This window comes from Staurois parvus, unplaced genomic scaffold (genome assembly GCF_062004578.1).
Source record: "Staurois parvus isolate SC_StPar_1 unplaced genomic scaffold, SC_StPar_1.0 ptg000050l, whole genome shotgun sequence".
In the NCBI taxonomy this organism is placed as follows: domain Eukaryota; kingdom Metazoa; phylum Chordata; class Amphibia; order Anura; family Ranidae; genus Staurois; species Staurois parvus.
This window is the reverse complement of record NW_028317846.1, coordinates 2,380,421-2,405,838: the sequence shown is the minus strand read 5'-3', so window position 1 is coordinate 2,405,838 and position 25,418 is coordinate 2,380,421. Positions and strand designations below refer to the sequence as shown.

Sequence of the window (25,418 nt, the reverse complement as noted above, 5' to 3'; positions counted from 1 at the left end):
GAGCCTCCTTCCATCAACAGATGGAACCAATCAACCCAGCTATTAAACATACATTTATTGTTTTAATAGGTGCATAACTGGATTAACTGACAGTCTTATATCTACTTAGAGTTTTACATCTGCATTAATGTTATAGTCCCGCTAGGCACACAAATAAAGATTTAGGTAGGGTACCTTCTGATCCCATTGGACGATTTCCCCTCTATTCATATTCTAATTTAATTTTCCCTCACTTTCAGTCCTTCAGATTAATGGAAATTCAAGTGAAGAAGCTTCTTCACTACTTCATAAAGTAGGTGAACAGGGACACATTTTGGCAAAAACACCAAAAAGCATCAAATTTCAAAAGTGGCATAAGGAAGATTTCCACGAATTGATGAATAAGAGCTCTAAAAAGAAGTCTGCTTTATGTTAGTCTTGTGAGAAGCTCCAGTGTCATCCCCACAGCTGTAGTCAATGTGTCAAACCGCCTAGTAGTCAGACTCCCTCTTCGCCTGATTCCTTCGATCTTCCCAAACATTGTTTCCTTCTCCAGTGATCTCTCCCTTATTGTGTCCCCCTGATTTAGTTTCCATCCAAACTTTGGTTGTATAAGGTACGAATGTACTTTTACTATTAGTAAAACTAACAAGCATAGCTCACCAGTGTTGTATGAACTAATTTCGGATGTGATGTTTCTATTTAGTTGAAATCTCAATCCATTGCCAGTGTAGTTCTCTCTTACAATATTTGGTTAAAACTTGAACTCAATGGACATATGTCATATATAGGTGAAGGTGAATGAAAAGGGAAGCGTAGTAGAAGCTGGTTACATCCAACTGAACTTGTTCTATAATGTTGAAAATGTGTAGCTGCTCATCCAAGCAGCTTATTTTGTTCTAATGAGCATTAGAAACACACCCCATGTATTGCCCTACAAATAAGTCAGTCACCCTAATTCAGTCCCTATGGAATGTTGATTGTCCAAGAACATAAGGGGAGTGTGAAAATGTTTGAAACCACCCTGGACTGATGGTCATGATGTCTGGAAAAAGTCCTTATTGTTCAAATCACATGACTGAAGGTGGAGTTTCTTGTCAAGTTGCTAGGGTAGAGATGGGGTAGAGCAGTATTCTATGTGGGTGACAGATGGGGGAAGATTTACTAAAACTGGTGCACTCAGAATCTGGTGCAGCTGTGCATGGTAGCCAATCAGCTTCTAACTTCAGCTTGTTCAATTAAGCTTTGACAATAAAACATGGAAGCCTGTTTTCTATGCAGAGCTGCACCAGATTTAGCAAACTCCTGTTTTAGTAAATCTCTCCCTAGGTGTTGAAGGCGCCTACCCCTGTTTCATGCCTTTTTAAAAGACAGTTGTCCCCTCTATCAGAAATGCCCACCTCACTGTCCTCAAAAGAATGTCCCTTTTCCATAAGGCATAGTAAGTCCACTGAGTCTTGACCTGCAGTGGTCGCCCACTTATTAAGGGCCATGATTGTTGAGAGTTTGTTTTGTCTCCCCAATATACTGATCTTCACATTCCACAAAACACCAGGCTGCATAGGCCAAGCTACCTCACTTGTGTTTGGATGTTGTTTGGATGTACAAACCTCTGCCTCAATGTATTGCTGGATGCAGTGTTTGTTAACCACTTGCCACCCGCCCACAGTATGTTTATCAATATCCTGATTATTGTTTTCATCAAATATATTTTACATTTGTAACAAATATATGTTTTTCTGAAAATCAAGACACATACAAAATGAGTACACTACTCCTTCTTCCCTGTTCAATGTTCCCGTGTTTTTGCTTGACCATTAAGCAAAGAAGAAAAGTAGAAGATAAACTCTGCAGGGGTTGGGGTCTAAAACACCATTGGTCACCAACATAAAATGCCCTTTAAACATCTTTGTCCGGGTATTTGACAACAGGTGGTTACAACTTCAGCCATGTAGCTTGAACAATTATCACCAGTTCAAGACCACGGCACCATGGTGATTGAATTAGAACAGGGTGCTTTGACAGACTTTAGCACTTTCTATCATGTTCTTGGACAATCAACACTTGCCTTGACACATTTCATGACTTTGTGGTGATTGGAGGATTAAGGTGACTAAGTGGCTATACATGCTGGGTACAGTCATGGCTAAAAATATTGGCACCCCTGCATTTCTGTCAGATAATACAACACTTCGCCCAGAAAATTGTTGCAATTACAAATGTTCTTTAGAGCTGAAGAAGCCACTTGAACGAGTGGAGGAGCTGTAACATTTAATCATTTTACTGCACCGTGAACCACAGGAAGCACATCTGTCACAAGTAAGATTGAAATATGGTTGCTTCTATATGTTTAACCGCTTCCCGGCTGCTCTATAGCAGAAATACTGCTACAGGGCGGCACGGGTGCGCAAAATCATGTATATATATGTGGTTTTGCATTCCCGGGCAGGGGGCGTGCACGGCTCGTGCTCGCCCTACTCGCGCTGCCATTTTCGGCTATGGCTGTCAATCACTGGGTCCCAGAGGGTGATTACTCGCCGGTGCCCGGTGATTATCGAGGATCTCTGACAGGGAGGAGAACTGTTTTGTTTACTAACAGTTCTCCTCCCTGTCAGCTTGGGCACACTGTGCACAGCCATCCAAAGCAGTGTTCTTACAGGGAAGCACACAGACACCGACCCCTAGCAAAACACTCAATGCACACAGTTAACCCTTTGATCGCCCCTCATGTTAACCCCTTCCTGCCCAGTGCCATTAGTACAGTGTCAGTGCTTTGTCTTAGCACTGATCACTGTATTGGTGTCACTGGAGATGTCAGTGACACCAAGTCAGTTCCCCAAGTATTGGGAATTTGTTTTAGCAAACGCACGTAGCAGAATACATTTGGGCCTAAATTTAGACAAAATTTGATTTTTTAAATTTTTTTTCTGGACATGTTTAATAGCAAAAAGTAAAAAATATTTTTTCTCAAAATTGTCAGTCTTTTTTTTTTTAAAGTGCAAAAAAAATCACAGGTGATCAAATACCACTGAAAGAAAGCTCAATTTGTGGGGAAAAAAAGTATGTAAATTTCATTTGGGTGCAAAGTTTCATGACCGCGCAATTGTCAGTTAAAGTAACGCAGCGTCGTAACGCAAAAAATGGTCTGGACAGGAAGGGGGGGGGGGTAAATCCTCAGGAGGGCAAGTGGTTAAAGATACTAAAAATAGTAGCAAAATATACAAATTATTAACAGCATGCGGGGTATGCTGTCTCCATTTCTTCATTGTACCAAAGCTTGCCTGCCCCTTCCTGTCTCCTACACATTCCTATTAGTCAATAAGCCAGCTCATCAGTGATGGGTCAGTAGGAATGTAAAGTGTGGGGCTTTGCAGCAAGCACCAACATTACTGCACTCATATTGAACGCCAATCATTTCTGAAGGAAATTCAAAAAAAAAAAAAAAAGATTTTGATAGGGCATGATTTGTTGACTGACATGAAACTAGTTTTACCAAATTTACTAAACTCAATGAACATTCACTTTGCAAAGTCAACATAAACTTTGCAAAGTGAACAACTTCTACTCCTTCATTAAAAAAAACCCCTCCATAGTCTCCAGAAAAACTCCTATGAGTAAAAACTGCTGCCACATCTTTGAAAAGTCTGTAAACACTTCAAAATGATGGAGCATGCTCTCTCCATTTCTTAAAAATACCACAGCTTGCCTGCGCCTTCCTGCCTCCTATACATTCCTAGAGGTAAATAAGCCAGCCCATCATAGTGATGAGCCAATAGGGATGTAAAGGGCGAGGCATTAGGGCAAGCACCAACACTACTGGATGGCTTGGAATTCACACGTATCTGCAGGTTATTTGAAGTTGCTGCAGGTAACCTCTGCTTGCGTGCACTGTATACCTGCAGTTTCTCTGGTTTTGGACTACAAACTAAGTCTATTTTAAAGGTAAAATGCTCCATATCTAGGCCTTCTTATTTATGACAGATTCCATTAAAGGCTGTCCTAGAAAAGTAAAGATTTGCAACATTACAAATGTATTTTTTTCCATTAGTGTTATGCTGTATAGTAACATAGTTATATAGTTGGTGAGGTTTAATAAAGACACCAGTCCATCCAGTTCAACCGTTTGTGGGTGTGTGTTCATGTCAAAAAACATTTCCCGTATCCCTGTATACTGTGCTTGCTAAGATGCCTATCTAAGAATATTTAGAAACTATCTATACTTCCCGCTGACACCACCGATTGTGGAAGGGTGTTCCACATCCTAACCACTCTGACATTGAAAAATGCAGTTTACAGTTAAACCGCTTCTCCTCCAATTTTATCGAGAGGCCCCGTGTCTTATTACACTCCCTGAGATTGAATAGCTTACTCTGTATGCTAAAATCACCATTAAGATATTTGTATATCACTATCATATCTCCTCTCAAGGATTTCTTCTTCAGGGAAAATATGTTTAATGTTTGTAGTCATTCCTTGTAACTGAGGTCCTCCAGTACCCTTATTAGCTTAGTTGCCCTTCCCTGGACTTTCTCCAGTTGAAGCACATCCTTCCTAAGATCATCTGCCACTTTTTAAATATTGTATTCTTCTCTCAGTTTAAGCCAAGTTATGAATTCTTAATTTGTTAAAAATGGTTATTTACAGTAAAGCACAGCACTACCTTCTTAAAACAGTGTTTACAAGCAGGGGCGGACTGACAACTCATGGGGCCCCCGGGCAATAGGGGATCATGAGGCCCCTGTGTCCTTGCCCAAACTCAAAAAAAACCCCTACTGACCCCGGGCCCTCGGGCAGTGCCCGAGTTTCCAAATGGTCAGTCCGCCCCTGTTTACAAGTCATCACTTCTACCACACACCAAAAAAAAAAAAGATCAGTTTTCCCACAATTAAGGATAAAATACGGAGACAAGATTTACTGAAAGAGAAGAAAATTTTCAGTTTGCAAAGTGATCTTTCATGTTACAAAAAATCACTTTACAAATTGAATTTTCATATAGCTTAACAATGGAGATAAAGCCAGGTTCACTTTGAATACACAATCATATTCAAGGAAATTTAAAAAACAAAAGCAGGATTTTTGCTTGCACATGAGTGGATGATTGAATTCGGCATCGTTGCCCCTCATTCACTAAGCTAGGTGAAAATTCACTTTGCAAAGTAAACATTTATTTTGCTTAGTAAATCAGATGAAGCTGTGCTGACTTCAATTTTGCAGTCGTATGCGAGCAAAATTCTACATATTTCATTTTTCTCACACATGAATGGGTATTCCTTAAACAGTGAATTTTTCATTAACATCATGCACTAAACTAATTGAAAATTCACTTTGCATTATGAACTTGCTCTACTCCTTTAGGAAATCAACCCCAGTAAAATTAGCCTTCCATCACTCCCTACACTGACATTACATCATTTAAGTTAAGTAGAAAGCTAAGATGTAGAGATGGTAATTTTTTGTAAACAGACCCTGTCGTTAAATCTAGCCCCCGTTCCCAAGCAGCCATACCTGTAAAAAAAAGACTACTAATAGTTACCTTCACTACTGTCTGTTCCACAAGGGCATCACTCTGTTCAGGAAAAACATACACATGAATTACACAGGAAAACTGATACTTCTAGGAGTATCTATCACATGGTCCTCTTGCAGTGTTAATTGGTTTCCCCTGTAGACCTTCACATCCCTATTGTATTCAGCAATACTTACAGGTCAGCAGGAAGAACATTTTAGAGCAGTGGTGGTTGAAGGGGCAGGAGGTTGACACTTAGGGAAATGTTGGGCAGCAGATGTCACGTGAATATTTCTCAGAGGTTCTCTGAGAAGCAGTCCGTAACAATGTCCCTCTCCACAACTGCTATCCAGTTTTATCTCTGCCCTATCAATCAGCTGTTGGAAACGAGTTGCTATGCAACTTTAGGGGAACATAATATAGTCATAGCTTTTTGGGCATTTCCTGATTCTGAGACTAAGCAGAATGTGTTGAGTATTGGTTTCAACTTTCTAGCTTAAGCTGAAGAACCTCCTTGCTGAAGAACTGAATATTTATTTATTTATTTCAGGTAATTATATAGCGCCGTCAATTTACGCAGCACTTTACATATATATTGTACATTCACATCAGTCCCTAACCCTCAAGGGGCGTACAATCTGAATATGTTGAATCTTTTGATTATCGACGCCGCAATATTACAATATGGCATCATCAAGTTCTAATAGATTCCCACATGCCCAAAGGACTGATTGATTTCTGGTATCCTGTTTCACCTACTATTAAATTTGATTCACTATGCCTCCAACATCATACATCATCACTCCCGCCTGCAAATTATGTCCTCCCCATAATCTAGACTTAATATAAACACAGAGTTTTATAACATCTGGATAATATTACACTATAACATTCATTTTGCTTGTTATTCGTCCGTATACTTTTTTAAATAGGAATTCCAGTCTATATTCACCCACACACCTATGGCTGAAATTTCATCGTATTTACATAATGATAGCAAGCCTTCTAAACGTCTTTTGGAAATAACTTAATTATGAATAGTGATAAATGATATACCAAGTACAGAAGTGCCATTACCTTCCTGCCATGTTTTTCACAATAAACATGTTACTATATTATTTTGTTAAATGAATACTTGTATCTGCAAACCATGATGGACATTTTGCCAATAAAGTCTGGTCATATATTGGAGGCTGGTAAGGGGATATTAATTTCCCTCTCCTGGTTCCATTTTCTACTTGTTCTGATATTTTGGATGTGGCACTTTCAAAAGTCTTTATTACTTTATGGTGCACAATTAATTTCCCTCCCTAAATCTGGTAATTTACAATGTTAAAATTGTGTTATGTCATGGTGTTAAAGAGCGCTAACCGAAAGAGATTTCTCTTTACTTATTGTTTCTGAAAAAAAGGAAAAACACCCTGAGAGAGCGCAGACTGCACTCACAACATGAAAGTTTATATTGGATTTTCAAATATAACTATTGTTTGTATTGATAATGCAATGTTAATATTATAAAATGAAAGTATATGCCGTGACAACAGATTTCCTTTAATGTAATAAATAAAGAATACTTAAAGAGGATCTTCACTTTAGAATAAAAAAGTAAAAGTCATCATCTACAAATACTGTAGCTGCTGACTATTAATAAAAGGACACTTAACCAAGGATCCAGCGTTGCCCTCACCTGGGCTGTTACATTGCCAATCTCCGGGTCCCCAGCCCCGGCGACCCCCCCCCCCCCAATGAGAGGAGAACTTTCACTCGGACCACCTAGCTGATTAGGGCAGAAGTGGGAGCAGGTTCCTATCAAAACCAGATACCCGCTTCCCCCCCCCCACCCACTCCAAAAAAATGCCAAAAATTGGATGGGGGTCAGGAGGCAGAAAAGTGGAACTTCCCCTTTTGGGTGAAGTTCAGCTTTAAAATAAAAAATCCTTCTCACCTTTTCACACCTGTCTGTGTTCCCACTGGAGAGATTCACTCTCTCTGGCCTAGTGATCATAGTCTAAGAGACAGAGAGTGATGAAAGTAAAAGCAAATAGTCCCATTGGGACAGAGACAGCAAAACAGAACTGACAGGAGTTTTATCAACTTCTTACTTTAAATATTTACGTATTAAGAAAATAAAAAGAAAAAAGGTTTTGATAAACTTTAAGCTCCTTCACTTGAGATCATTCAACCAACTGTTTGTATCTGGTCTTGGGGCCGGTGCCTGGAGCTCTTCCTGCTTTTTTTTCTGAGCAGACAGGTTTTTAAATTTGTTTGTACTCTTTTTTTAATTTGCCCCTAAAAAAAAATCATTAAAACACCTAACCTTTGACCATAGGTCCATTTTAACTGCTAAAACGTTATGTAGATGTCAGGAAGATTTTATTCTGCAAGAATGCACAGAGATCAATAAGCTCCTTTGGGTTTCTTTTACTTTTCTTGGTTGACATTCTTGTACTGGGCTGGGCTGCATATTTAGTGGAGTGTTTAGGGAAGACAGTTATCTTAACCCTATAATCAAACATATGTGTAGTCAGTGCAGGCCAATCATGACACATAGACATGAAGGGATGGGAATGTTGGTCTTAAAATACATCCTCATGTCTACACTGATATGCCTCAAAATTCTGTAGGCGTTTTAGAATGTTTAAAATGTTGGTTTGCTGGACACTCCAACTCATATACCTCTGCACTGATCCAGAGGAAGGTACACATTCACATATACATGCACTCAGCAATGCACATGCATACATACATATTCACATCACTGAATCAGTTATAAGAGAGCAAAAAAAAAAATTTATAGGGCTTTTTGTTTGTGTCCAGTATTAAAAAGCTAACCATTTGTTGTTTTCTGTTTGTTCTTTAGAAAATGAAGAGCTTGGCACAAAGGCGCCAATCTGCACCATCTCTTGTAATAAGTAAAGCGCTGAATAAATCGAGAACCATAAACAAGTAAGTTATACTTTGTATTTTATCTAAGGATCCTGAAGATGTAACAGCTTCTCAACCTTGAAAATTGTAAGGAAGAAATCTATCGCCGCTTAGATATCATTTACTGATATTTATATGTAGGAGAGGCTGGAATAAAGATCCTGAGCAAAAAAAAAAAGCAAGTTATGTTCTGTAAAGACCTATATGTGCGTGTAGGTGCATAAATGTGCATATGTATTTGTACGCGTAAAATTATTCCTCATCCTTGTCTAGATGCCAGGATTTCAATTTTGGTACGGCTCTGAATGCATCACTGCATTATGGATCTTTTCACAGCTGTGTGCATTGTCAGTGTTCAGATACAGTGCTCAGCATAAATGGGTGCATCCCTTTTGAAAAGTAAGATTTTAATCAATATCTCAATGAACACGAGAACAATTTCCAAAATTTTGACAAAAACTGAGTGTTATATAACATTTGTTTAGCTCATTACATAAAAGTAAGGTTAATAATATAACTTTACGAAATCGTCAGTTTTACTCAAATTAGTTGATGCAAAAATGAATACACGCCAAAACAAAAACTACTCCATCTGTATGAGATCTCTATGAATTGTAAGGGCAGCACCATGTCCTCTATGCATTGAATGAACAAGTTGGTGACATATTGCAACATCCATCTTTTTCCATTCTTCAAAAACGACCTCTTTTAGAGCCTGGATACTGGACAGAGAGTGATGCTCAACTTGTCTGTTCAGAATTCTCCATAGGTGTGCGATTGGGTTCAGATATACTTTACCACTGAATCACTTTCACCCTGTTCTTCTTCAGAAATTGAACAGTGGCCTTAGATGTGTGTTTTAGATCATTGTCATGTTGGAAAAGTGGCCGACTACCAAAAGCACAGAGTGATTGTAGCATGTTCTCTTTCAATATAGAGCAGTACATCCGTGAATTCATGGTACCATCAATGAAATGCAGCTCCCCAACACCAGCAGCACTCATGCAGCCCCAAAGAAGGACACTGCCACCACCATGCTTCACTTTAGGCACCATGTATTTTTCTTTGTACTCCTCACCTTTGTGACGCCATACAGTTTTGAAGCCATCAGTTCCAAAAATATTTATCTTGGTCTCCAGAATACAGAGTCCCAGTAGTCTTCTTCTTTTTCAGCATGGGCCCTGGCAAATTCTAGGTGGGCTTTTTTGTGCGTGGGCTTTGGGAGAGGCTTCCTTCATGGACGACACCCATACATGCCATTCCTCTGCTGTGTATGCTGCATTGTGTCAAGGGAAACAATCGCCCCAGTTTGGCTTTCTACTTCTTTAGCTAACTGCAGTGAACTTGCATGGCGATTTCCTTCAACCCTTCTCATCAGAAGACACAAGGTGTTAACTTCCCTGGACGGCGTGGAGATCTCTGAGATGATTGCAGTTCTATCTTTGTTACATTTTTGTATCACTTTTGCTATAGTATTCTGACTGATAAGTAAAGCTTTGTTGATCTTCTTGTAGCCTTCACCTTTCTTGTGTAAAGAAATTATTTTCTTTCTCAAGCCTTGTGGCATTTCTCTTCTATGTGGTGCCATTGCTGACAGCATGAAATAGGAAGGGGTTTTCTTTGTTAAGTATCACCCTTTTATAATCAGCTATTTGCTTGACACCTGTTTAATGAATAATTAGACTCACCTGTTGTTGTTGAATTCTTGTTAATTAGGATTGTGTTGCCTAAAATGTAGCTTTGCTGTAAAACTTTCATTGGGGTGTATTCATTTTTGCAACATGGTCTTAAATTAATTTGTTAGGAAAAATACTTTTGTGTGTGCAAATGAGCAAATCTTGTTTGCATTTAATGGCCCGCATTTGTGGGAGTATTTTGTAGTATAGTGTCCCATAGAAAATGTTGATTCTGAAAGAAAAGTAAAAGTTTTCTGACAAATCTGTTGGGGTGTACTCATTTATGCTGAGCATTGAAGGTACAAAAAAGAAAAAAAAAGCTACATGGCTACAAACGTGGCTATTTTATACACGTGTGCAAGAGGCCTAATAGAACAAAAAGTGATTTAACCTGTTCCCTACCACGGTATAGCCGAAAGATGGCTACAGCGCGGTCAGCTAGTTCTAGGATGTCCTCCCAGAACCGTGCTCCCTGGAGCGCGCACTGTGCACGATCTGTGATCGCTGTGTCCTTCACAGTCAATCACATGGCTACAGAACAGGCCAATCACAGCTGCTTTCACCCTGTGACCAGCTGTGTTCAATCACAGCTGATCACCGGGTAAATAGGATATGCTGGTTATCGGCAGTCCTCTCCTCACACTGAAAGCGCGTGAGGAGAGGAGAGCTGGTAAGCTGCATTTCGCAGGGGGACATCTACACTGGTCAGCAGTGTCCTGGTGATCAGTGTAGCCCCATCAGTGCGGCCAATAGTGCCCACAGTGCATGTTTGCTGCATTTTGATGTAACTGCATGCAGAACATAAAAATGCATTCGATTGGAAATGCTAAATGTTTAAACTGCCCAGCTTTGTACTTTAGACTTGATTTAAAGAGTAACTCCACTTGTTGAGAAGAAAGCAATCCTCTCTGGGTGATCAATGTACATTGCAGGGATTTTAACAAACTATATAGCAGAGTCCTACCCGTTAGGCCCCATGTACATTGGACACTGTACGATGGAACCCTGGATGACCAACCCCCTAACGCGTTGCGAGGACACAACCTCTTGGTTGGCTCTGAGGAAGAGGTTGTGTCCTCGAAACGCGTTAGCCAGTTGGTCATCCAGGGTTCCATCGTATGGACTCAGATGTTGTTTGGATCATACATCTTGTTCAGTTTGACATGCCTGTGTTATTATGTCCATTGTGAGTATGATACCTATTTTTGTTTCTTCAATAAATTATTTTAAACGATAATGCACTAGGTCGGTGCGCCCTTTTTCTGTTTCTCCATTTGTGTCCAGTGTATTTGGACCACCCCGGTCTGTTGAGGGCAGCAAACAGTGAATATTCCAGAAAATTCCAGAACATTCCTATTGGGTCTACTGAGTCCTTTCCTAGCACAGGAGTAAAGTGTTTGTTGTGTTGGACGTACAATCTGCAGTCTTATCTCAAAGCACTCTTATCAGCGTTATCAATGTTACCTCTGCGAGCCGCAGAATACCTTCCTTCTTTTTTAGGAAGCTGAGGAGAGGGGGAGGTGTACAGAAGACAAACTTCTTGTCCTAGGGTGACTATCCTTGCTCTTCCATAGTTACAGTACAAGGAGGGAATGTTGTCACTTATTGGCAGGAAGTGTGTTAATGGCAGGATCACTGGGACACAAAGCTGTAATATTTTGATCAGCAGGGGAACCAGCAGTACACTGATCTTTCCAGCTGTGGAGGGGGTGTGTCAGCACAAGTCTCACCACTGGAGTACAGAAAGGTTGCACAGCTAGAAAACTGACCACTCTCAAATGGATGTGTTTCTTTGCTTAGCATGGTCAGATTGAAAAAGGAGAGCAGGGGGACTGGTAGGATCACCAGATATTTCACACAAAGGAAGCAATCCAAAGAGAACACAACTCTTTCTAACACAAATACAACAGGCACATATCAGAAATATGAAATGTTGGGGGTCAACTACAATTTAAATATTCTGTTACATACAAATAAGCTACTGATTTACCTTCCAAAGGATTGGTTTATGGTACAGCCAAGCTTGTGATTCACATAATTGGCGAGCCAGGCAGATGGCACACATATTATCAGATGCTTAAATGCAGCCTTTTATGTTACCTCCACCTCAAGCTAGTTTACTGGACAATGAATTAGTGTAATCACTGCTGTCCAATTAGGAAGCTGTACAATTCAAACACGAAGTAGTAGAGCAATGGCCCTCGCTATACAGCATGGAAGAAGTTTCTAAATTGCAAATGAAGCTGAGTAGGATTACACATTTTAGCAGTTGAAGCTGAGATTTAGTAAAAAATATTTTTTTCTGCTATAGCTGCAGTCGCATCACTTACCTGTAATGAAGTATGTGCCATATAATGCAGGCTGCTACTTTGTTTCGAAATCCTCTTTGCAGGGCACACAATTCTCCTCTTGAGCTGAATTCCTGGCACTATAGGGGTTAATAGCTTTGGGTCTTCAGGCTGAGCTGCATTGAAATTGGTTTGACGGGCACCACCCCCTCCTCCCTGCAGCCATAGGGGAAAAGAATAATTTTTGACTAAACATCAGCTTAAAACAACAAACATATAGACATTTTGACTGAATTTACAGTTTCCCTGTCTGCATTTTCTTTTAAAATCATGATTTTAAATACAAGAGAGTACATAATGTCCTTTAGGAAATGATTGAATCTCCTGATCTGAAGGCAATCTCTTTAGACCATCCCCAGCTCATCAATCTAAAAAGAAGAATCAATCGTCAAAATGAATTTTTGTAGCCGATGTCTATTGTTTACCTGAGATTACAGAAGGGGTGCCCAATTATTACATATGCTGCTGTGGGTGTGCTTGTTTTTATCATCTTTAAATAGAATTATTTTACAGTTGTTGGATGTTCCTGCTGTCATCTAGTGTTTACGGATGACTTTATTCTTCCCTGGGATTATCAGAGCGGAACCCAACTGAGTGTAGCAAAATTTCTGTAACAATGCAATGCTTTTATCCCGGATACAGCTACAGTATATGGAAAGTGTTGGCACTGCTGGTCAGATAACCTTGATGGTCTTCTAAGCAATATGTTAATGCAGCCTTTATAGAGAACAAATTTAAAGTCCATATCCAGTTATAAATCAAAAGGGTTTCCCTGCCCACTCTACGACACTTTAGCTATTCGCTATTTTTTTTCTTTTTTTTTAAATGTAACTAAAAGCCTCACTTTTTTACCTGAAACTGAGGGTATGTGACCATCTGGATCCCAATTCTTCTTCTTCTGGTCTGTAGCATATGAGGGTCCTTCTGGTGTCCATGTCACTTCCTGCAGATGTAGACACTTCTCACTGTCTTCCAGAAGTATCACTGACAAAGCTCTCAAGCAGTCCCCATAGGGAAGTGGAGTTTTTCTGCTGTGATATCATGATGTCACAATGTGAAGGGGCAACAACAAGACCAGACATCTGGCCTGAATACAGTTTGCAAGCACCAATTTCAAATACTGTGGAAGGTCAAGTGACAGCAGACTAAAGGGGACCATTGACAAATTGAAATTTGGTTGGTTCAGCAGGAACAGGCCACATGTGAATCCATCAATGGGCAGGCTGGTACTGAAGTTGAACTATTGATCAGGTTTTATTCGTACTATCAGTGTCACTGCAGGAGGGATTCCCACATCAGCACTGACTGTGTTAATAAGGAATTAAGCAATTTTCATTCCTTCAACCCGTAGTTTTGGTTTTTTGTAACTGGTGAATGGCTAGGAAGGTGGGGGTGGAGGGCATTGGGACCTTTTAGAAACATGTCACTAATTATATTCAAGAAAATTAAGCAAGGGAAGGAACATGACTAGGTATCACCAGGTTCCAACCTGGTGTTTCCACATGTCAAAGAGTTGCTATAATGTGCCCTCACAGATTCCGTAATCCTGTTCCCTGCAGTATCAAATGTCCAGCTTTTAAAAAGTCAGTCCGGAGGCACAACAAAAAGTCAGTCCGGAGGCACAACCCATCACAATATGGAGCCTCAGAAAACTATTGTGACTCACCCTGCACTGCACGGCACAGGGGGAGCATCAGATTTTTTTAAATCGTGTAATTTGTACCTTTGCCAATCTTAGTTTTGCTATTCAGATGTAACTTTCTTGAATCAGGATTAGTGACTGGCTGATGCTAAACTTGACATATTTCTGCAGATTTTAAAGCACAATTTTATATATATATATATATATATATATATATATCAGGTGAAATTTGGTTATATAAAATCTGTGGGTAGGTTTTAAACAGACAGTGCCACATAATGTAAAGATACAGTATTTCTTAAAAAGTGTTCTGCAAGGAAAAGTAAGAAAAAGTCCTTGATAAACATGATATGTGATCCAAGAAATATTTCTCGGATGTTATTCCTATGATGGTTCTACCGTAGTATTGACAGTCAAGGCTACTTAATTTTGCATACTTTATACAGTATGTTGTTAAATTTTTCATTTATGCTTAAAATAACATAATTGTGCTTTAAGGAGACCCTGTTACCGCATTAAAAATTGCAGTCAAAAGCACAGAAAAAAAATCAAGAATTGTACATGCTTGTCTTCCCTGTCTATAACAGATATTCATTTGCAATGTGTCCTTGAACTTATAAGCAAATTCTCTAGGATAGCTCCCTCCCTGTTTGCATTTTATAGCCCTGATCTGTTGTGGTAGTGTTTTCATACTATCTGTGCTGACCTAGCTCCTCCACTACTTCCCTCACTTCCCTATATAACCTTTTAAATAGCATCTGAGTATGGGTGGGGGGAAGTAAGTGAAGGAGAATGCTATACAGTGTCGGTTGTTTGACCACTCTAAGTCTGCTGGGGCTGCCGATTCCACATCCAAAATGGCAGTTCTCAGCAACAGTCTCAGTGTACTTGGATGTCTACACATACATAAAATACATGAAATGCACATGTAATCTTATCAGATAATTGTTGTTGAAATAAACATTCTGGCAGCAATTTACTGCAATATATATGGTGGTGACAGTGGGTAGTGTTACACAAAATCTGACATGCCAACTGTCAGATGGAAGTGACCTGGCAGCAGTGCAGTCACCGGATCACTTACACCCCCCCCCCCCCACGTGCTTAACAGAACACCCAGGACTGTCGCTGGATAGAGGAAACTGAGATCAGCAAGTGATGTCCATTCTCTGATCTCCCCTTCCTGCTAATGATGTGGAAGAAAAATGTACATACAATGTTACTTCTGGGTCCTGGTGTCACTTTCCCCAGAAAGGGTGAGAAGCTAATGCGGTGCAATGTGCACTCCATTGGCTTCGTTGGAACAGATGAGACTAGACATGTGTGGTTCATTTCTTTCCGAATTTGAATTTGGAATAATTTTTCGCTATTCGGACATTCGGATGTCTCCGAATTTCCTAATTACATTAGTAATGAAACCAAAATAACGAAATGAAATTTGGATGAAATTCTTACAAAATTCTAATCGACTTTGAATACAAAAAGAACATAAAAGTATAGAACAGAATAGATTAGAATAGAATAGACAATAAAAGAATAGAATAGAACAGAAAATAATAGACTAGAATACAATATAAAATAATAGATTAGAATAGAATACAAAAGGATAGAATAGAAGCAAAAAAACAATGGAATAGAATAAAATAGAAAATATAACTGTCTTCCAAAATTTGCATGTCGAATAGAGTAAATTCGAATACAATAGATTAGAATAGCATAGAAAAGAATAGAGCATAAAAGAATAGAATAGATTGGAATAGAGTAGAATATAAAATAATAGAATTGAATAGAAAATAATAGAATAGACTAGAAAAAACAATAGAATAGTATAATATAGAATATAATTGTCTTCTGAAGTCTGAATAGAATAAATTAGGATTTGAATAGAATAGTTTAGAATAGAATAGAAAATAGAACAGAAAAGAATAGAAAAGAAAAAACAACAGAATAGAATCAAATAGAAAGAATATAACTGTCTTCTGAAATTCAAATTTTGAATAGAATAAATTTGAATAGAATAGAAAAACAAAAGAAAGAATATAACTGTCTTTCCGAATTTCGAATAGAATACATTTGAATTTGAAGAGGTTAAAAAAGAATAGAACAGAAAAGAATAGAATAGAAAATAGTAGAAAATAAAAAATAGAATAGAAAATTAGAGAATAAAAAAAACTGTAGAATAGAATAAAATAGAATATAACTGTTTTCCAAAGTTCAAATTTTAATAAAATAAATTCAAATTGGAATAGAATAGAATAGAAAAAACAATAAAATATAACCGCCTTCCGAAATTCAAATTTAGAATAGACTAAATTCAGATTCGAATAGATTAGAAAAGAATACAATAGAAAAAAAGAGAATAGGAAAAAACAATAGAATATAATAGAATAAAATAGAAAGAATACAACCATCTTCCAAAATTCGAATATCGAATACAATAAATTAGAATTTGAATGCCAATTCAAATTCGACTTAAGTCGAATTGAATTTGAATCCAATTTGTATTGGAAATGAAAATAATTCCAAAAACGAATTCAATTAATTTAATGAAACAACATTTTTTAAATAACTAATTGTAACAAAACTAAACTAATCGATTTTTTTCCTTCTGTACATGCCTAGATGAGACATTAAGAGTCTTTTACCCATTAAAGAGAACCTGTTACCAAAAATACATCACATAGGGGACTTTGTGTCCCCTCTATGATGAAAAATGTTTAGTAAAAAAAAAAAATAAACATGCGCCCAACCACTAAAATCCCCCCCCCAAAAAAAAATTGCACTAATATCGTGTGGCATAAAAAAATAGAACTACCACTATTTTAATCTCTAGCGTGTCTGCTTTCAGAAAATTTATAATGTTTTGGGGGTTTTACATAAATCTTCAGGCCTAAAATTATTTTTTTAAACACGTACAAAAAAAGAAGAATGCAAAAACGGTTCTGGCAGCAAAAGGGTTAAAGGTTGCAGAACTATGTCCTATTGATTCCTTGCAGATGTTGTATTTATTACTTCTCAGAAAATCAGCAATTTGAAAATGGGTGGCCACGCTTGCATACGACTGTATCTGTAGTTTTGGTAAACCCACGGATTACTGAAATATCTATCTATAATGTTATTAAAAGGTCTTTATATAGACCAACTGGTAATTTATGTTTACTGGCCCTTACAAAAGTATCAACCCTGAAAGACAAGATGTCTGCCCAGTACAGCACAAGGCTCACTCTACAAGCCAAACCGCCATAGGTTTGAGTGTAATGAGAGCCTGTCTTAGCAATAAGCAGGTTAAATCCGTTAACTGCCCATTTCTAAAGTGCTTGAATGCAAGGGAATTTCACCACTTGTATTAGATGTATGCCAAGATAATCACTACAAATGCTGATTCTAAAACAAAGAGTCAGAGAAGAATGGTAATGCATAGTTTCACAGCCAGACGTAAATTCTTGTGGAATTTTGTCCATGTAGCAGCTCTGTTCGCTGAAATCAAGGACGACGAGGTCCTGGGATTAGAATGTTGTCAAAATGTATCAAACTGGCATTGCTTACCAGTACTCGACCTATATCATTGAACAAAGGTCATCATTTGTTTGCTGTCACTTCCTTATACATATGAATGTGATTGTGGGACTAATTTTTTTAAAAGGAATTAAACAATGAATTGCCTCCAAAACCGTGCAATTTAATGTCTAACAATAAATATAGGCAGATATTGTTTAAAAATAATTCTGTGAGCTCTGCTGAAATGGAACTGGGCACGCCCTAAATCAGCAATGGGCAAACTACGGCCCGGCGGACCTTTTAATCCGGCCCGCGGAGCTAGGCTCCCGCTAGGCTCCTCTCACAGTCCGCCCTGAAGACCGGTGTAGCATGAAAATCTGTCTCCCATGAGGATCTGTCCCCCTCGACGTATCTGCGCATGTGCCGGAGATCGCCGATCGGCTGCTAATGCCTGAAACTGGCACATGCGCAGATACGTCGAGGGGGACAGATCCTCATAAGAGACAGATTTTCATGCTACACCGGAACGGCGTGGGAACACGGCGAGAGGAACGCGCGGAGCAAAGGTAAGTGAATTGACACAGGGGGGACTTGGGGACTTAATATGGGGGATGAATTAATATGGGGAATGAATTACTATAGGAGGGATGAATTACTATATGGGGGATGAATTACTATGGGGGATTAATTACTATATGGGGGATGAATTACTATATGGGGGATGAATTACTATGGGGGATGAATTACTATATGGGGGATGAATTACTATATGGGGGATGAATTACTATGGGGGATGAATTACTATATGGGGGATGAATTACTATGGGGGATGAATTACTATATGGGGGCTGAATTACTATGGGGGATGAATTACTATGGGGGATGAATTACTATGGGGGATGAATTACTATGGGGGATGAATTACTATATGGGGGATGAATTACTATGGGGGATGAATTACTATATGGGGGATGAATTACTATGGGGGCTGAATTACTATATGGGGGCTGAATTACTATGGGGGATGAATTACTATGGGGGATGAATTACTATGGGGGATGTATTACTATATGGGGGATGAATTACTATGGGGGATGAATTACTATATGGGGGATGAATTACTATGGGGGCTGAATTACTATATGGGGGCTGAATTACTATATGGGCTGAATTACTATGGGGGCTGAATTACTATGGGGGATGAATTACTATGGGGGATGAATTACTATATGGGGGATGAATTACTATGGGGGATGAATTACTGTGGGGGATGAATTACTATATGGGGGATGAATTACTATATGGGGGATGAATTACTATGGGGGATGAATTACTATATGGGGGATGAATTACTATATGGGGGATGAATTACTATGGGGGATGAATTACTATATGGGGGATGAATTACTATGGGGGATGAATTACTATGGGGGATGAATTACTATATGGGGGATTAATTACTATGGGGGATGAATTACTATATGGGGGATTAATTACTATGCTTACTATGGGGGAATATTACTATACTTACTATGGATGACACATACACATCATTCATCTACTCTTGGTCCGGCCCCCGGGTCCAATATATGAACCCATTGCGGCCCTCAAGTCAAAAAGTTTGCCCACCCCTGCCCTAAATAAATAATCATACTTCTTACAAATGGGCACCATGTGGCGCCCATTAGTACCTTTGTTGAAATATGAATGTCGCAGCTGAAATCGAATGCCCATTCTCCTCTGACTCATCCACACAACTGCAGTGCACTGGATATTTTCTCTTTTAAGGACCATTCTCTATAAACCCTAGAGATGGTTGTGCATGAAAATCCCAGTAGATTAGTAGTTTTTGAAATACTCAGACTAGCCCATCTGGCTCCAACAACCATGCCACATTCAAAGCCAGTTAATTCCCCTTTCTTCCCCATTCTGATGCTTGATTTGAACTTCAGTAAACCGTGTTCACCACATCTAGATGCCAAAATGCATGAGTTGTTGCCATGTGATTGGATGATTTGCAATTTGTGTCACCAAGCCATTGAACTGGTATACCTAATAAAGTGGTTGGTGAGTGTATATATATATATATATATATATATACAGTTAGGTAGGTCCATATATATTTGGACATAGGTACAATTTTAGATTTTGTCAGGTATTTAGCAACATTCTCAGGTTTAATTTGAGGACATGTACATCCAAATTGGAGGAAGGGTTTAGGAATGACCGCTCTTAAGAGTAGCCGCCCCCCCTTTTTTCAAGGGACCAAAAGTAATTGGGCAAATTAATATAATCATAAATAAAATGTTCATTTTTAATATTTTGTTGAGAATCCTTACTGGCAATGACTGCCTGAAGTCTGGAACCCATGGACATTACCAAAGACTGGGTTTCCTCCTTTCTGATGCTTTGCCAGGCTCTAACTGCAGCTGTCTTTAGTTGTTCTTTGTTTGTGGGTCTTTCTGCCTTTAGTTTTGCCTTCAGCAAGTGAAATGCATACTCAATTGGGTTGAGATCAGGTGATCGACTCGGCCATTGCAGAATATACCAGTGAAGACGTGGTAAAGAAGTTGATAAAAGATCCAGTGGCAATAACATTGATTTCTTCCAGTTTATGCCGAGGCCTGAGAATTTCCCAAATTCATCAACATGTTTCATTACTGCTGGAAGAGATATCTGGATATTATATAAAAAAAAGGGGGACATCATCTGCATACAATGCAACTTTTTCCTCAAAGACACCTCTGACCAAGCCGGTCACATCTATTGAAGCCCATATAAGGCAGGCCAGGGGTTTTATGGCATTGGCAAAAAGCAGGGGGAGGGGGGGAGCAATGGGCAACCCTCCCTAGTGCCACGAAAAAGTCTAAAAGAAGAAGACTGAAAGCCATTAACTCTAACTGAAGCCCTAGGAGCCGTATACAGCAATCAGACTTATTGACAAAAGGTGGAGCCAAAGCTGAATTTTTTGAGAACGGTCAACAAATATGGCCACGCGACATTATCAAAAGCCTTAATAGCATCTAGCGCTATGAAAGCGAGATCCGTGTGATCCAAAACTGGCTATTGACATATTAGGCATAAATTCAGCCTGATCAGGGTGAATAATGTGCATAATGACCTTCTTCAATCTATTAGCTAATACCTCGGCAAGTATTTTAACATCTGTAGTTAATAGAGAAATTGGTCTAAAAGGCTCCAGGTACAGAGGGTCTTTATCTTTCTTAGGTATGACTACTATGACAGCTTCACCCATAGAATTTGGGAGCCGACCTTCAGAAAGAGCCTCATTAAATGTATTAAGAAGAGCTGAAAGCAATAATGTACTATATTTTTTTATAAATCTCCATAGGGAGTCCATCAGCCCCCAAAGCTTTAGCACTGGAGAAACTAGCTACATCAGCTTCCAATTTGTGTAGAGTAAACAGAGCATCAAGTGCTTCCTGATCTACAAGCAACAGAATAGGAGAGTTGATAGTAGCAATATAAGTGATCAGCACAAGCAGGGTATAGTCAGCCCTAGAAGCATGTAATTCTTGATAAAAGCACTGGAAAATAGACACAATTGAGCCTACCTGAGTATTTTTCTTTCCCTGTTCTTCAAAGCCAAGACATGAATGGGGTTAGATTGGGATTGAACTATTTCAGCCAGTAACCTACCATTTGGCTCCCCCTCAGCCCATATCATCCTCTTCCGAAAAAACTGTTTATTCCTGGCCCAATCTTCCAACAGCTCATTGAGCCTCTGGGAAGACAGCCATTCAAGTCTGTAATCTAAAGTATGATTCAAAATATAACTAACTGCCTTTGAAGACTCTGTGTTGGCGAGTTCCAATTCCCCACGGGAGGCAGTTTTAATAACACTGACTTGTTGAATAAGGAAAGCCTTAAATGCATCCCATACTACCCCTGGAGAAATAGAACCCACATTGAGGGAAAAAAATACCTCAATAGCGGAAGGCAGAGGATCTTCTTTGGGGAAAAAGTTCAGCCAGGAAGGGTTCAATTTCCATGGAATATTGGATTCTGGAAGGCCAGATATTAAAGTATCTAACGATGGAGAATGATCAGATATTCCTCTGGGTTCTATATTGACCTCAACCAAAACGGAAATAAGCTCGATAGAGCATAAAGCCAAATAGGTTCTGGTCAAGGAGTTATGCGATTTAGAATAGCATGTATAGACACTTTCATCAGGATGTAACTGTCTCCATAAATCTTGCAGCCCCAGTTCCCTATATAGTCTCCCCAATGAGGAAGGACCTTCTCCAGAAAGGGATATAGGAGCTGGAGATCTATCCATATCCAGATCTATTACATTATTAAAATCTCCAAGCACTAAGATTGGTACTGAAGGAGAAACCCCCATGAAGGAGACTAGCTGATGCAGCACCTCTGAATTATAAGGGGAGGTAATTACACAGCAGGGAGTATCAATTCAAAATATCCCAGTGATGCTTGAGGACTAGCAGTACCTAACCCAAGCCTATATTTTTTTGCTGCTCAATTGCAGCACCTTGCAGGCTGGAAATCTGAGAGACCTCCCAGGACTGCTTTCCAACTATTTTCTCATATGTTTAAGGGCCAGCCACCACTGTATGTACTGGAAGGAGCATTGGGGGGGGGGGGCCTTTCATTAACTGCCATGCCTACACTGGTGTTAATGTTCAAGGTGTGGGAGGAAGCTAAGAAAATTATATGGATCTCTAACTCTACTAGATATACTCCAATATGGGGAAATGATAAGCTTCCTGAACTTAATAAGCTTCTCCAGGGCTTTCAGAGATGGGAAAGAGAATGATAATGGAGCTCTCAAAACGTCTGAGGAAAGAGTTTCCTTTACATCAAAGATGATTTTATCAGTTTCTTCAACTTCGTCATGTGTTATTAGTTCAATTTTCTTCTACATTAGTGCTTTTTTTCCTCACCCCGATGCTAGACAGCTTGCAGTTCAAGCAACATCAGCTAAGGGACTCATTTTGGACATCTATTCAGATTTACTAAAGAAATTTTATTGAAGTTCCCGGTTCTGTCCAGGACAGGATGGTAACAGGATATTGGGTCCATTTCAGAGGAGATTTTGGGGGAAGATTCTTCAGTCTCTCCCTTCGGTGTCTCTTTCTCCATCATATAGATTAACACAGATTTTTATTCTTTATAGGGTGTATAGAACCCCTGAATTTCTCCACACCATAGGTCTGAAATCTGACCCAGCTTGTACTAAATTTGGTAATTCTGGTACCCTTATACATCTTCTGTGGTGGTGTCCTAAACTTCAGGGATATTGGGTGGAGGTGGTTGGAGGTGGTTGGCACACTTAATGACTTTTGGTTGTGAGTATTCCTGTTGAGCCACTTACATGTGTATTGTCGAGCCACTTACATGTTTATCGAGATATGTAGATTCTTTGTTATACACACCCCCGATGGTGATTACTGTTCTGCAGGCACTTTTTGTGGTCCGCAGACAAATTGCCCTTAGGTGGACCTCCCAATATCCACTCTATCTGACTGGATTTTTTATCTCAACAAGCTTATCTCTTTTGAAAATCATACATACTTTTTAAGAAAATCAATGCTATTTGGTCAAATGGATTAAATATGTTTCCTGTATGGGAGTGGGTTTATTATGCATTTCTTTTTTTGTCTCAAATACTGGTGTCTATGCTTGAGGAAATATATTTCTGTTACCATAAAAATTATGTTTCAATGATTAGTTATAAATGAGGCCATTTTATGGCTGTAGCTTTCCATTAATATATTATTATGCTGTAAAGCTGATATGATAGTTTGGTGGGATATCTCCTTTTGTTTTGTCTTGTTTTATTCTGTTTTTGTGTTTTATGGTTTTAGTTTTGTTTTTTAAAGCCCTGCAAGGCAAGTATTGCATGTATGGTTTGTTGGTGTTTGTTTTTTTAAAAGGAAAAAAAAAGAATATGGCTATATATCTACAGTGGGACTTATGCTATCCTGATTAATTACTTCTGCATTCCTTTACCATTATTCCCTTTTTATGTACATGGAGCTCACACTGCCTTACATTGCCTTATGATAGGCCAAGGTATATGCCTGTCATTCAGCTGTACAACCCTATCTGGTAAAGCCCTATGGTTGCCAATTTTTTCATCTTCTCAATAGCTCAGAACACCCCCCTCCTCATCTCTATAACATAAAGGTGAGGTGTTCTGTAGTCTAAAAGGTAGAATCAGGTAGAACCGATAACACTGATTAAGATTTTAGTGCAGCAGAGGCAGTGTTACAGCAAGATCTAAAAACATTTTTAAATAGACAAAACATGGGAAAAGGGGTATGTTTTGTAGGGCAGTTAACCCCAGCAATACAGATGCAGCCTTGCTGCAAGGAGGGATTTTTCTAATTTCCTTCAGACTTTAACCTCAATTACAGTTTTACTCAGAAGGTATTTCTTCCCAGGTTGGACCTCAGCTAGGTTTCTGGTCTCTCTTTGTTGTTATTATTATTATTATACAGGATTTATATAGCACCAGTACCTTACAATATAAAGAGAGACAGTGCAGTTACAATGCAATTCACGATGGTTAGGTGGACCCTGCTCATGAGAGCTTACAAACTAAAAGGCAGGGGCAAGTGATATAAACGTTAATAACTATGAGGGATGAACTGATGAGGAAAATAAATGTACAGTTTTTAGGTGGAGGCATGATAGTTTTCCCTAAAGATGAGTTTTCAAAGTTTGCCTAAAGAGGAACCAAGTGGGAGACACCTGGACAGATTGCAGTAGGACGTTCCAGAAGATAGAAAAGGCTCTGTAAAAAGTACTGGAGGTGAGCAGGTGAGGAGGTGACAAAGGGGCTAGAAAACAGGTGGTCTTGGGAGAAGCAAAAAGGACAATGTCTGTAAAATTTTATAATGAAGTTGGTGATGTTGCTCAGGGCAGAGTTGTGGATGGCTTTGTATGCTGTTTTTAGTAGTTTTATTATTATTTCTTGGTCAATCAGAAGCCAATGGAGTGATTAGCAGAGAGGAGTGGTTGGTAGATAGGTCCGCCAGCAGAATTCATGATAACCTAAAGGGGAAATAGGCTTTGTAGGGATAGGAAAATGAGGAGTGTGTTGTAATAGTTGAGCTGGGAGATAACAAGGGACTTAAATAGTAGCTACACTATATTGGCAAAAGTATTGGGATGCCTGCCTTTACACGCACATGAACTTTAATGCATCCCAGTCTTAGTCCGTAGGGTTCAATAATGAGTTGGCTCACCCTCTGGGACATCCCCAAACTGTTCCCACAAAGTTGGGAGCATGAAATTATCCAAAATGTCTTGGTATGCTGATGCCTTCACTGGAACTAAGGGGCCAAGCCCAACACCTGAAAAACCCCCTACACCATAATCCCCCCTTCATGAAACTTTACACTTGGCACAATGCAGTCAGACAAGTACCGTTCTCCTGGCAACCGCCAAACCCTGACAGGTCCATTGGATTGCCAGACAGAGAAGCGTGATTCATCACTCCAGAGAACACGTCTCCACTTCTCTAGAGTCCAGTGACGGTGTGCTTTACACCACTAAATCCCACGCTTTGCATTGCATTGGTGATATAAGGCTTGGATGCAGCTGCTTGGCCATGGAAACCCATTCCATGAAGTGCTCTATACACTTTTGTGCTAATCTGAAGCCAACTTGAAGTTTAGTGGTCTTTAACTGTTGACTCTGCAGACAGTTGGCAACTTCTGCGCACTGTGCGTTTCAGCATGTGCTGACCCCGTTCTGTCATTTTCCATGGCCTACCACTTCGTGGCTGAGTTACTGTTGTTTCCAGTTGCTTCCACTTTGTTATAATACCTCTAACAGTTGACTGTAGATTA

General features: G+C 39.3%; 1 protein-coding gene across 1 annotated transcript in view; it reads left to right on the top strand.

Annotated features, from left to right (window-relative positions):
• The window catches only part of ARHGAP20 (Rho GTPase activating protein 20), a 179,090-nt gene that overhangs the window by 42,712 nt on the left and 110,960 nt on the right, over nt 1-25,418 (top strand). Inside the window, exon 2 of the mRNA XM_089666179.1 lies at nt 8,346-8,431. Coding sequence (XP_089522305.1) covers nt 8,346-8,431 — 86 coding nt within the window. The remainder of the gene's footprint in view (nt 1-8,345; nt 8,432-25,418) is intronic.